General features: G+C 36.5%; 2 protein-coding genes and 2 long non-coding RNA genes across 4 annotated transcripts; all 4 read right to left on the bottom strand.

Moving 5' to 3' along the window:
- Positions 1-1,146: 1,146 nt before the first annotated feature.
- LOC123918868 lies at positions 1,147-7,030 on the bottom strand. Its single transcript, XM_045971031.1, has 5 exons — positions 6,999-7,030; positions 2,483-2,805; positions 2,256-2,388; positions 1,755-2,159; positions 1,147-1,631 (listed from the first exon to the last, which is right to left on the bottom strand). The coding sequence occupies exons 2-5, from the start codon at positions 2,803-2,805 to the stop codon at positions 1,155-1,157; spliced, it is 1,338 nt and encodes a 445-aa protein (XP_045826987.1). The 5' UTR covers positions 6,999-7,030; the 3' UTR covers positions 1,147-1,154.
- LOC123918869 lies at positions 3,042-4,436 on the bottom strand. Its single transcript, XM_045971032.1, has 2 exons — positions 3,954-4,436; positions 3,042-3,873 (listed from the first exon to the last, which is right to left on the bottom strand). Exons 1-2 carry the CDS (start codon positions 4,415-4,417, stop codon positions 3,099-3,101), a joined length of 1,239 nt encoding a protein of 412 aa, XP_045826988.1. The 5' UTR covers positions 4,418-4,436; the 3' UTR covers positions 3,042-3,098.
- An 18-nt stretch (positions 7,031-7,048) lies between the features above and the next one.
- Positions 7,049-8,005, bottom strand: LOC123918867. Its single transcript, XR_006812953.1, has 3 exons — positions 7,952-8,005; positions 7,784-7,856; positions 7,049-7,087 (listed from the first exon to the last, which is right to left on the bottom strand). It is a non-coding gene; the product is annotated as an uncharacterized LOC123918867 (long non-coding RNA).
- A 1,030-nt stretch (positions 8,006-9,035) lies between these two features.
- LOC123918866 lies at positions 9,036-11,694 on the bottom strand. Its single transcript, XR_006812952.1, has 4 exons — positions 11,207-11,694; positions 10,351-10,418; positions 9,729-9,779; positions 9,036-9,358 (listed from the first exon to the last, which is right to left on the bottom strand). It is a non-coding gene; the product is annotated as an uncharacterized LOC123918866 (long non-coding RNA).
- Between the last annotated feature and the right edge of the window lie 2,035 nt (positions 11,695-13,729).

Below are 13,729 nucleotides of genomic sequence, written 5' to 3'. Positions count from 1 at the left end.
TGCATTTACTGAGGGCCAAAGGCCCTCAGTAATGCACAAATTTCGTCTAAAATGCATGCATTACTGACGGCCTTGGGCCCTCAGTAATTAGCTCGCCAGTAATGGTTACTGACGGCCCAGGACCGTCAATAACGTTACTGACGGCCTGGAGCCGTCAATAATACACACTGGTCAATTCAAAAGGACACGCAATTGTGACGGCCTGGAGCCGTCAGTATTACATTTTCTTTTACACATTGTGACGGCCTAGAGCCGTCAGTAATGCTTGACGATTTAAAAAAAAATTAATAATTTAATTATTTAAAAATCAGTTTGATTTTTAAATAATTAAATTATTAATTTTTTTAAAAAAAAATTAATATTAATTTTTTAAAATAAAAAATATACTGCATAATAACGATTTTTAAAAAAATTAATAATTTAATTATTTAAAAATCAGTATTTGATTTTTAAATAATTAAATTATTAATTTTTTTAAAAAAAATTAATATTAATTTTTTAAAATAAAAAATATACTGCATAATAAATAATTAAAAAATATTAAAATTAAAATTTAATAAAAAGCATAATAAAAATACTTAACATAAGTATAATTAAATATAATGATAATATTGTCATTACAAAAAGAAAACAATTAAACAAATAATAATCAACAACAGATTATTAAAATTACACATCAACGTTGGTCAGGCGGCTGATATAGTGGTCGCTTCCCCTTGCCAGTGTCTGTTGGCTGACGCGACCTTCCTCGGCCTCGGCCTCGGCCTCTACCTTCCTCGTGTATTACGACTCCGGGGAGTGACGTTCGCGAAGGAGGTCGTGCCACAGGCCTATGAACGAAGTTAATTGGGGCTTGATTTGGGAAGAAGTTGCCTTGGGGTTGATTTGGGTTTTCATATGGGATTATGAAGTCTTGTTGTGGATTTAATGATCTCTGGTATTCGGTGAAAGCAGTTTGTTGATTATTTCTACCGCTTCCGCCACTACTGCTTCCACTTGTTTGCCCAGTAGGATCAAAAAATTGTAAATGAACTGGTTCATTAAGCATCTGACTCATATCCTCTATGCTCATACTCAGTACTGGATCACCCTCTCGGTACTCCGGCAGCTGATTCAAATTAACCATGCTACTCAAATCCGGTCGATATTCTTGTTCACCGGCATTTTGATTTTGTCGTGCCGAAGCCTGAGATGATGATCCAACCCCCCCCCCCCCCCGCCGGCGCCGGCGCCCTCTGCTGTGCAAAGAATTCCTGCAATATATGTTGGACCCGTACGTCCACCCGGTCATCAAATGATGCTTCGAACTCATCGCGGAATTCTTCTCTATACGTGGCCCTCATTCGCGCTTCATACTCATCATCGGTTTCCTCTCTTTGAGTTGGACGAGAGCGTCCTGTACTCGATGAAGATGAAGATGTGTAAGTGACATCTCTCAAACCAGTTGGGTCACTTGCATATAGAGAAGATGTACACCCAGCAGCGAATTTGCGACCTCGAGTCGCACCACCAGCATTCTTAACAAAAGCCAACGACATCTTGTTTCGACGAACATCCTCATTATCTCGCCTATGAGGTGGTAGTCGTAGTTGGCTTGCATTATATTCTTCAACCCAAATTTGCGTCAACCTCTACAATAAATTAAAAAAAAATTATAATTAATTAATTATAATGTTTAGATATAATTATATAATGTTTAAAAAATAATGTTATACGAAATAAATAATAAATAATATATATAATTAAATACTTACCGACACTTCTTGCGCCCTTGCCCCCGTCCACTCACCGGAATCTGCATACCGGTGCATCATGTCATTCATCTCCATAAAGGTGGGTGGACGACCAATTTGTTGGATGAACTCAAGACGAAGCGTTCCGGCAGATTTAGACCCTCCAGAGTGTACGCACGCACGATTGGCTTCATCAGTATTTCTGTTGGCTTTGTTCTTTATACACTTTGCAATATACTCTTCCTCTTCCCATCTGCGGCAGAGCATAGGGTATGAATTGCCAGCGAGCCAAAGTGGTGGTTTTGAAGGATCCTTTTTAATCTTTTTCCGCGCTTCAAAAAGTAAGGTCGACAGACGCTTGGTGGCTTTTTTGTTGAATATACGCTCAATAGCCGCTGTGTGGTGATTCAGCCAAGTTACTTGCGACTACGAAAAATAAAGAAAAATTGTTAATAAATTAGTAAATATATGTTTAGTAACAAAATTGATTGGATAAAAAAGTAATTATAAATAAAAACGTACCCTGAAGCCATTCCAAAATTGTTGATATCCACGCTCATCTGCCCTGACCTCCGTCCAGTTGAGATATGGAGCCTGGAATTTGGATTTCAATGCATTATTGATTGCCTTATTCGCCGGATTTTGGGGTTGCAAACTGCACAATATATATATATATATTAGTTAAGAATAATTATCATATATATCCAATTAATTTATTAAACACAAATTCTTAATAATAATTAACTTACTCTGTGGCGGTATATGGCATGATGATGGGTCTACCATGCCGGTCAATCAACAATTCATTTTGAGGAGCTAAAAGTGCAATATCGGCTATTTCCTCGTCCTCGTGGTCATCATCGTCGTCGTAGGAGTCGTACTCCTCTTCCACACCGTCTACGGTTCGAGACTTGGGCATACCCTCCAACCATCGATTCCGAACAACGCGGCGGGGTAAAGCACGTCTACGTGGAGCGCGTCCGCGCCCGCGTCCGACACCCGGTGCTGGTGGAATATCATCAATGTCATCATCGACATTGTCATCATCAAAATTTTCTTCATCTGGATTCATCTATAATAAAAAAATATATGATAAATATATTTATATAATTAAGAAATACATGACAAATATATATATAATTAAGAAATACATGACAAATATATATATAATTAAGAAATACATGACAAATATATATATAATTAATTAAGAAATACATGACAAATATATATATAATTAATTAAGAAATACATGACATATATTGTTTTATAATTCATCATCATTAAACGATAAACAAATGCAACCAAAAACAAATATTCAAGTACAACGATTAATATTATTACAACGCGGATAACTATATTATAAAATTAATTGTCATCCCAATCTGATACATCTTCATCATCACTGCCTTCATCATCACCATTAGCTTCGACGTCCTCTTCATCAACATCACCATCAGAAGGTACTTCTTCGGCTTCTTCTTGTACACAAAGTTGATTAAAAGTTTCAACTGCAATGACATCATCAACATTGGACATCTCATCTTCCTGATATGGTTCATCTTCACGTTCATCTATCTCATTTTTTTCAATCAGACCCCTTGGTTTTGATGTTATTGCGGCACACCAACCTCGCTTATCCCTTGTAGTCGATGGATAAGGGACATAGTGAACTTGTCTGACGTTATGAGCCATAGCAAACGGATCATACAATGGATAATGTTTGTTCATTTTTATGTCCACGGTATTAGTCTTTGAATCATATCTGGTACCTCTATTTGAAGGATCAAACCATTTACAGTAAAACAACACGACTGTTTTCTTGTAATCAAGGTAATTGTATTCGATTTCAAATATGTTCTCAATGACACCGTAAAAATCTCCTTCACCATTTTCAGTCACACCTTTCATACACACTCCACTGTTTACTGTTGTTTTTCCTTCACTCCAACTGTGTGTCTCAAATCTGTAACCATTGACAAAGTAGGTGTGCCATTGTTTAACGGTTGACTTTGGGCCATCAGATAAGTTTCTCAAGTGTTGTATGACACGAGTTGCGGGTGTTTGTTGGTACATGTATTCTTTGAACCATGCTGGAAATTGCGAATTGATTTGAGCAGAAGTATGTTGTGTTAAAAACATCCTAAGTTATTAAATATCGTTAGTTATAAGCGAACTTAATTGGAATAAATAATTATTTATTAACTAATTTAAAATACTCACTGTAAATATGGCTCGACTTCATTGCAATTAATCAGCAAGTGAACATGCGCCGAATAGAGAACTTTGTCACCAGGATACAACACTTTCTCACCACCACCATTACGACCAGGCAAGCTGAATATTGACATGTTTAATGGGTGAATTCTCACAGGCCGAGATGTTTCAGTTTCATTGCGAATATGGCTTGATGACAACGTGTCTTTGAAGTAATGCGAACAAAAGTAAATTGTTTCGCGGTGTAAGTATGTTGCACAAATTGAGCCTTCGACCCTAGCTTTGTTTTTCACGGCACGTTTTGCATAACCCATGAACCTTTCGAACGGGTACATCCATCTATATTGAACCGGCCCACCAAGCCTAGCCTCGTATGCAAGATGCACCACAACATGCTCCATAGAATCAAACAAGGCAGGAGGAAATATTCTCTCCAACTTACACAAGATCAGTGGAATGTCATTTTCCATCTTGATGAGATCAGCCTCTCTTAGCGTTGTCGAACACAGATTCTTGAAAAATTGACTGATTTCAATAAGCGGATTCAATACATGTTGGGGTAAAGAACTAAATGCAATCGGAAGTAAAGTCTGGAAAAAAACATGACAATCATGACTTTTCATCCCACGCATCCTTCCATGGTCAACATCAGCGCATCTCGCCAAATTCGACGAATAACCGTCCGGCATCTTCACTTCTTTTACCCATCGACAAACAGATTTTGCTTCTTCAGGAGATAAAGTATAGTTTGCACGAGGTTTAAGAAGTTTGCCGTTAGATGTCTCCACCAACAACAGTTCGTTACGTTTGCAATACAACCCTATGTCTCTCCTCGCGTTGTCATTATCTTTCGTTTTTCCTTTGACATTCATGACAGTGTTAAAAATATTTTCAAACACATTTTTCTCAATATGCATAACATCAAGGTTGTGACGTAAAAGGTTGTCTTTCCAATACGGCAGATCCCAAAAGATACTTCTTTTTGTCCAGTTGTGTGTTTGTCCATAACCACGCGGTTTAGATGCAACACCACCTACAACCTCAACCTTTGGAATATCTTTCACTTTGTTCCAGACTTGTCGGGATGTCAAATAATCTGGTGGATCACGAGTCTCGGTGTCACCATGAACAAAACCATTTTTATTTCTTCTAAACGGATGATCAGTAGGCAAGAACCGACGATGACAGTCAAACCAAGTAGCCTTCCCACCGTTTTCTAACCAAAACGCTTTGGTGTCCATCATGCAAATAGGACATCCTAGTTTACCATGTGTCCCCCATCCAGACAACATCCCATATGCAGGAAAATCATTAATGGTCCACATCAAAGCTCCTCTCATATTGAAATTTCGTTTTTGGTTGATATCATACGTCGCAACACCGTTCCACAATCTCTTCAAATCATCAATCAAAGGTTGTAAATAGATATCAATACCAACAGTTGGACTAGATGGGCCTGGTATTACAGCGGCTAAAAACATGTAAGGTTTTGACATGCACATATCAGGAGGAAGATTGTACGGGGTAACCAGAACAGGCCAACATGAATATGGAGTGGCTGATACTTGAGTATATGGTGTAAATCCATCTGAGCATAACCCAAGTCGGACATTCCGTGGCTCCGAAGCAAATTCAGGATAAACTTGATCAAAATGCTTCCAAGCCATTCCATCAGAAGGATGTCGCAACTCACCTGACATTTTTCTCCTTTCATAGTTTTCACGATGCCATGTCATTTTACTGGCAGTTTGCATCGATGCATACAACCTTTGCAACCTTGGTATTATGGGTAAATAGAACATCGCCTTTCTTGGGATTGGCTTCCTTCTGACTGACCGTGAATTTCTTGTTACACGATATCTTGGTTCTTGACAAAATTTACATTCAAGTAATGCACCGTCATCTACACCAAATTCGTTGCTATAGTACAACATACACCCGTTAACACAACAGTCAATTCTCTTCGCTCCGAGTCCTAACTTTGCAACCAATTGTCTTGCTTCGTAATAATTTTTTGGCAAATCAAGAGGACGGTCTATTGTTATATCCAACATCAGTTTTGTTATCAAGTCCATGGTGTATTCTGAAACAAGACATTCAGACTTGATACCCAAAAGTCTAATACACACCGTTAACTTTGAGTCTCGGGAGCCTTCACACAACGGTGTATTTGTCTCTTTCAAAAGATCAAAAAATCGCTGGGCTTCCTCATTTGGTCTCTCGACGTTAACATCAGCGTCATATTCATCATCAGCAGGGTCGTCGACATCATTTGGCACATAAATCGGCGTATTAAACCCAAGGGCATTAGTTATCATATTGTCCATCTCATTAAACGGATCATAATGCTGATGATAATATTGGGGAACAACAACGGGCTGAAAAACACTGCTTGAAGCACGATTTTGATTCACGGGAACAGTCGTGGAACATCCTTCGCCATGACTTGACCAAACCCAATAATTAGGTTGGAATCCCTTTTTATATAAATGAGACCTAATTTCATCTTCGCTATGTATTCTTGTACATCGACAAAGTACACACGGACATCTAATTCCCCCTTCACGTATCACAATGTCATTATATTTTACTGTATTGATAAACATTTCGACCCCTATTTTAAATTCCTCTTTAACCCGGCCCCTCTTTCCAGGATTATGTCTATCGTACATCCAATTACGATTGCTAAAATCCATATCTGTGTAGTTTAATTAATATATAATTAGATCGATATATGTATTAAATTTATTACTTTATTTTTCAAAAGTATTTTGGACATATATATATATATATGTCTACTCAACAATAACATATAAACTTTTAACATTTTATTTTTAAAGTTTATGGTTTATTAAATCTAAAAAATACTAAGTTTTCTAGTTGACAAAACTACCGACTTTTTAACATATATATTATAATTTTTTAAAATATAATTGTTTTTCTTTTTTTAAATACATAGTAATAATAAAATGCTAGTAACTATTTCTAAGTGTACGGTAAAAATAAAACTATCACTAAATATTATAAATTAAAATTACATATATTACTTACTTGGGTGCCGGGTAGAGTCTTACTTGGCGCGCGCTCCTAACCACAAACTCCGCTCCTAACCCACGACCTCCGATGACCACGAGAATTTGCTAATAAAAATTGTAAATAAATTATTAGAACATATACATTTAAATAACAAAGTAAAAATTTTAACTTTAAAAGTAAAACACAAACACTTACAACTTTTTAGATGGAGATATGAAAATTACATCACTTTTTTAAAAATACACAAACTGTTAAAAAATTTCTTTTATAAATTTTTTTTAAAAAAATTTCGTTTTTAAATAAAAATATTATAAATATACTGTTTTTTTGAAAAAAAAAATACTTATTTAAAAAAAATAATTCTGTTTTCGAAATAAACAAAAATATTAGAACACATACATTTAAATAACAAAGTAAAAATTTTAACTTTAAAAGTAAAACACAAACACTTACCACTTTTTAGATGGAGATATGAAAATTACATCACTTTTTTAAAAATACAAAAACTGTTAAAAAATTTATTTTATAAATTTTTTAAAAAAAAATTTCGTTTTTTTAAAAATTAATATAAATATACTGTTTTTTTGAAAGAAAAAAAATACTTATTTAAAAATAATAATTCTGTTTTCGAAATAAACAAAATTAAATATATTTTTTTAATTTTTTTACAAAAACAATAACTTTTATACATAGTGATAAGAAAATATTAGTAAAAAATTACAAAGTATTAATTAATAACTATTACTAAGTATACGGTAAAAAAAAACTATCACTATATAAATTAAAATTACGTTACTTACTTGTGTGCCGAGTAGATTCTTACTTGGCGCGCTCCTTACCCACAAACTCCGCTCCTCACGAGAATAAAACTTGCTATTAAAAATGGTAAACAACAAATATTAGAACATATACATTTAAATAACAAAACAAAAATTTTAAATTCGTAATAGTAAAACACAAACACTTACCACTTTTTGTATGAAGATTAAATTAGAGAAAATTAGAGAAGTTAGAAAAAGTATGAAATTAGAGAAAATTTAAGAGAGAAGTTAGAGAAAATTTAGAGAGAGAATGGAAATGAAAAAATGAAATGAAAGAGTGGTAATATATAGAGTGTTCTTTGGACCGTTGAGGGTTTGAAATTCAAATATATGCGTTACAGACGGCCAATAGCCGTCATAATGTACCAACGGTTACCTCCTTACAGACGGCCTGGGACCGTCATAAAGCACATGCATTACTGACGGCCCAGGACCGTCATAATGCACCAACGTCTAGCAACATACTGACGGCCTGGGACCGTCTGCAATACCCATTGCTTTACTGACGGCCCAGGACCGTCAGTAATTCTTAATATTTCAATTTTAAATTTATTCCGTTCTCCAAGACTACATACTGACGGCCTGGGACCTTCAATATTGCACAAATGCATTACTGAGGGCTTTTAGCCCTCAATAAGTTTGGTCAGTAATATAATGTTTTCTTGTAGTGCCGGCCAGATAGCCACTACAACAAAAAAGGACATTTAATAGCGCTTGTTTTGACTTTTAATAGCGCTTAAAAACGCTATTACTGTTACCGCTATTATAAGTCTGGTTGCCTATAATAGCGCTTAAAAACGCTATCAAAAGTCCACTTTTAACAGCGCTTTTGGTAAAAACCGCTATTGTATGCAAACTAGCGCAACTTGAGAGGCCTGTTGAAACGACATTTAACATCGCTTTATTCTGAAAGCGCTATTATAATTCTTCAAGCCTACAACGTTTAATAGCTCCCGTGCCCTGAAAACGCTATTATAGGTCATCTTTTAATAGCGGTCTTTGCAAAAGCGCTGTTATAGATCCTTTTCCAAATAAAAATAATAATTTTTTTTTTTGGTAGAGAAAATAATCCTTTTTTATCTATATCTCTTCTTTCAAGAAAAATATCTTTTTTAATTATTATAAATTTGAATAAAAAAAACTAAACAATTTTTTATTAATCATAAAATAGAACAATACATTAGAAATAAGTGAATACAACGTATCAGTTATAAAATAATCCAACAAGATACAACTCAAATATAATAGAGGCATGAAAATGACAAACTTAATCAATCCTTTGCATATAAGCATGTATGTATATGACACCACTGGTTTCAAAATAGTACAAGGAAAAAACCTTAGTACTAATGTCACAAGATTCATAATTTCATGTGGTGCCTTACTACTAATGTTTAGTGGCAAATTCAATTCCACAAAAAATTAACAGTCACCTAAAATGCTAAACATGAGTGCAACGTGGACCATCTCTTCCAATTTAACTATGTCACTCTCCCATTAGATCTTTATATACTATTTGATTTAATCTTCTCTTTGGGTGTAGAGCTTCTTTACCTGAAAGTTATTCAAAGATGATTCATCACTTAGTGTTCAGACCGAAATGAAGAATACACTACTAGTTTCACAATTCTTGTACACTAGTACACACACTTGAACCTACACTAAACAGAACTTAAACGACCTACACATAGGCATACAATTATGCACCACAATAACATTTTCAACAAAAACAAATATCCATCACTAAATATACATACATAAATACAAGATTCTTGCTTATGATTTGGTATTAAATATTAAATATCCTTAATAGTTGCATAAAAGAACATTTTAGAAATTAATCACGCAAGTAGGAAATAGTAATAGCTCTTGAAAATGAAATTTCCTATAAATGTACAAAAGATTTTTCATGTAAAACACTTACCTTTGTATCCCACATCAACTTTCTCTAAAAGTAAATGCTTTCCAATATTACCTACAATACAAGATATATAATGTTGAGAAATGTATTCATGTCGTACATGAATTTAGTTGCTTTCAAATTAAATTGAATATTTTTTTTTGCATGGTATATATCATATACCACACCCTATGAGTAAGTGGCATATTTTTTATCTGACTCCATGTCAATGGAATCTTCTCTGCATATTGGTTTCATATATTGCCATTTGTTTTGCCTGCAATAATATGTGCAGTTTTTTTCACTCATTAAGATATTAATTTTGAACACAGAGGAATAATTACTTAATTATAATGATTAGAAATTCTATGATGGTACTTGAGTATCCAAGTAAGAACATTTGTTGTAGTATCTTGTGCTACAAATAGTATTTCCAATGAACTTAATGATGCAAATTATCTCACTTATAATCTCCTGAATGTTGTCTCACCTAATTTAGCATTTCTAGTGAACTTAATGAACAATTCCAATGAAGTGTTTTATTACTTAGTCAAGACAATAGCCATTCTATATGAAATCATATGAATATTACAAATAGGAAATTCACAAACTTAATATTGCACAGATTTTGCGTATGTGAACTTACTTGATGTCGTCCACGAGGGCGCGAGCAACCTCATTGTGTGGAAACATCTTCTAGCAATGTACACAACTCTACATGAAAAAATGGGAAAACCAAAAAGAGATGTAAGCATTTAGAGAGAAAATGAAGAAAAGGGAAAAGCAATCAAACATTTCCAATAAGCATTACAGCAAGAACAAACAACAGGATCTACACTCAAAAACCTCTTTGTGTGGTAACACACTCCAACATGATCTACACTAAAAAACAAACAACACCTAATAATCCCCCACCACCACACACCACAACACTAGGTGGCAAAGCAAACCAGGAGCACCTTGAACTAAAACAAAAACTTTAAAAAACGAAACACATAAACCAAATAACCAAAACAAGAAAACCAAAGGGAAGAAAACCAAAAGGGCAGCACTCACTCCACACTAGACCTGTTAAGTCACAGGAACACACCAAACACTCAAACCCAAGCAATACCTAGCACAAACCAACAAACTGAACCAGCACCTACTAAAAGAAAACTGCAAAGTTTTGATAAGCTATATTCCATTGTGATGCAAAGGAAAAAGACACAATCCATCTGCCAAGCCTAACACAAACACACAGCCATACGAACCAACTAACGCACAAACCAACAATATCCTCAAACAACAAACACCTCCGCTCACACCGCAGTATCAACAACAAAACGCAGCAGACAGAGTTTGAATGACAGAAAAACAAACACAACTTGAAATTAAAAAATACTAGTAATATTAGTTAATATTAACAAGCACCATCAATTAAATCAACAATTAACAATCCCACATAATATGAATCAATGAAATATAAAAAAATAAACCCAATCAAAATGGTGGTTGCTCACCTTGTTCATGTTAAAGCTTCAAATTGAAAGACGTTCCCCTACCTATGCTGGAATCAAGCTTAGGGAGTGTTTTCAACTGTTTTCTTCTTAGTAGGTCTTCGACTTCGCCAATATCAAAATAATCTATGGAGTACATGACTGGGCCTGCAATTTTTTGTAAATAGTATTCAAATTAAAAGATGTGGAGATATAAGGGTTGTTCGCTGAGAATTTTCATTCCAGGTATACTGAAAATCACAAGATTTAGGGTTCGACGGAGATGGAGTCGGCCGAAATGAAGACCTAGGGTTCAACGGAGATTGAGGTTGAACGAGGGTATAAGGATTTAGGGTTCGACGAAGGATCTTGATAAGGATGAGGAGACAAGATGTTGTGAGAGTAGAGGAATAATGGAGAGATGAGGAGAATTGGAACAAAAAAACTGTCAGTAGAGTAGAGGAACGATTTGTGTCTGAGAGTAGGAGATAAGTTTTTTTTTTTAAAAAAAAATAAATAAATTGGAACTCTGTTTATTATTATTATTATTTTATTATTATTATATATTATGCAACCAAGGGGTCAAAGGTTCGACACCCACCCATAACAATTTTTAATTTATTAATTTTACTTACTATAGCGTTTATGCAAAATGCGCTATTATAGGGTATCAGGTTTAATAGCGCTTTTCAAAAGTGCTATTATAGGGGTTCCGCGTTTATAGATTTAATAGCGTTTATTTCAAAAGCGCTATTGTAACGTTCCTGGGTTCAAGGTTTTAATAGCGTTTATACCAAAACCGCTATTATAAAGCTCCGTGTTAAAGTTTTAATAGCGCTTTTTAAATAAGCGCTATTAAATAGGCGCTATTAAAGCTCTTTTTTGTAGTAGTGAGCGAAGTAGGCGCTTGAGAGCCAACCAGTGCATGGTGCTCGGGTTCTGCATGAACTGAGCAAGTTTGTTGGTCGCGAAGGCAATGTCTGGTCGAGTAAGACTCAAGTATTGGAGACTTCCAACTAGTGCTCGGTATTCAGTCGGGGAGGGCAAGGGATCACCAGAGTTTTTGAGCAGCGGAGGAGTAGCAGTTATTGGAGTGGACGCTGGTTTAGCTTCTGTCATGCCCGACTTTTGAAGGAGATCAGTGATGTATTTCCGTTGTGAAAGAAACATGCCCGCAGCGGAAGGAATGACTTCAACACCCAGGAAATAGTTGAGATAGCCAAGATCTTTCAATGAGAAACGGGCAGCAAGTGTAGCAATGAGACGAGACAATTCTGTCGAGGAGCTCCCCGTAACAATGATGTCGTCGACATAGACGAGCAAGTATAGTGTCGCGCGTGGTGTCCGCTGAATGAACAAAGAAGCATCGGCGGTGGAATTGACGAAGCCAATGGAGAGCAGGAATACACGAAGTTCCATATACCAAGCGCGAGGAGCTTGCTTTAACCCGTAGAGCGCCTTCTTTAGGCGACAGACATGATCAAGGAAGCTTTTGTTAACAAAGCCAGGTGGTTGAGCCATGTAGACCTCCTCGTTGAGCGTCCCTTGAAGAAAGGCATTGTTAACATCAAGCTGGCGGACGGACCATCCTTGTCGAACTGCCAAGGCGAGGATGATCCGAATTGTCACTGGTTTGACGACGGGGCTAAATGTTTCTGTGTAGTCACAACCAGGGCGTTGATGGAAACCCTTAGCGACCAATCGAGCCTTGTACCTATCAATGGACCCATCTGGATTTCTCTTGATGCGAAAGACCCACTTACAACCAACCAAATTTTGAGCAGAGGAACGACCAACGAGTTCCCAGGTGTTGTTGCGATGTAGGGCATCAAATTCAGCCAACATGGCGGAACGCCAGTCCGGATCACGAAGGGCTTGGGTAATAGTACTAGGTTCCATCGGGGATGAGGGACGGACATGGAGGTTGAGTTTGTGGATGGGTTTGACGATGTTGTTTTTGGACCGGGTGATGATCCCACCGCCATGGGGTTCAGTGGTCGTTGTGGGGGGAGAGGTCGTTTGTGGTTGTGGGAGCAATGTTGGCTGTAAGGAGGAAGGGGGGTCATTACTGGTCGTTTCATTGCTCGTTGTATTTGAGGACGAGGATTGAGATGTGGTCGGGGAGGAAATGCCAGACGGGGAGGGAGGTTCAACAAGTGAGGTATCCGGGGATGTGGGATTGGTGCTCGCAGTAGGTGGAGCGATGGTCGGCAAGACGGGCAGTTGGAGTGGACCAGTCTGTGAGGTCGTGGACGTGATCGGTTGGGCCACTAGTGAACGGAAGGGGAATTCAGTTTCAACGAACTTGACATGGCGAGAGGTGTAAATCCGTCCAGTTGAAGGATCGAGGCATAGATATGCATGTTGATCAGCTGAGTAACCTACAAAAACACACATAGTAGACTTTGGAGCAAGTTTATGGTTAGCATAAGGTTTAATCCAGGGAAAACACAAACATCCAAAACATTTTAATTTATGATAATCCGGACTAATGCGGATGAGTTTAGAGTAAGGTGATTGGTGCCCGAGGATTGGGGTAGGGAGACG

Source organism: Trifolium pratense, linkage group LG3 (genome assembly GCF_020283565.1).
Source record: "Trifolium pratense cultivar HEN17-A07 linkage group LG3, ARS_RC_1.1, whole genome shotgun sequence".
NCBI lineage: Eukaryota > Viridiplantae > Streptophyta > Magnoliopsida > Fabales > Fabaceae > Trifolium > Trifolium pratense.
The sequence above is the reverse complement of the archived record's forward strand: the minus strand, read 5'-3'. Positions and strand labels throughout refer to the sequence as shown.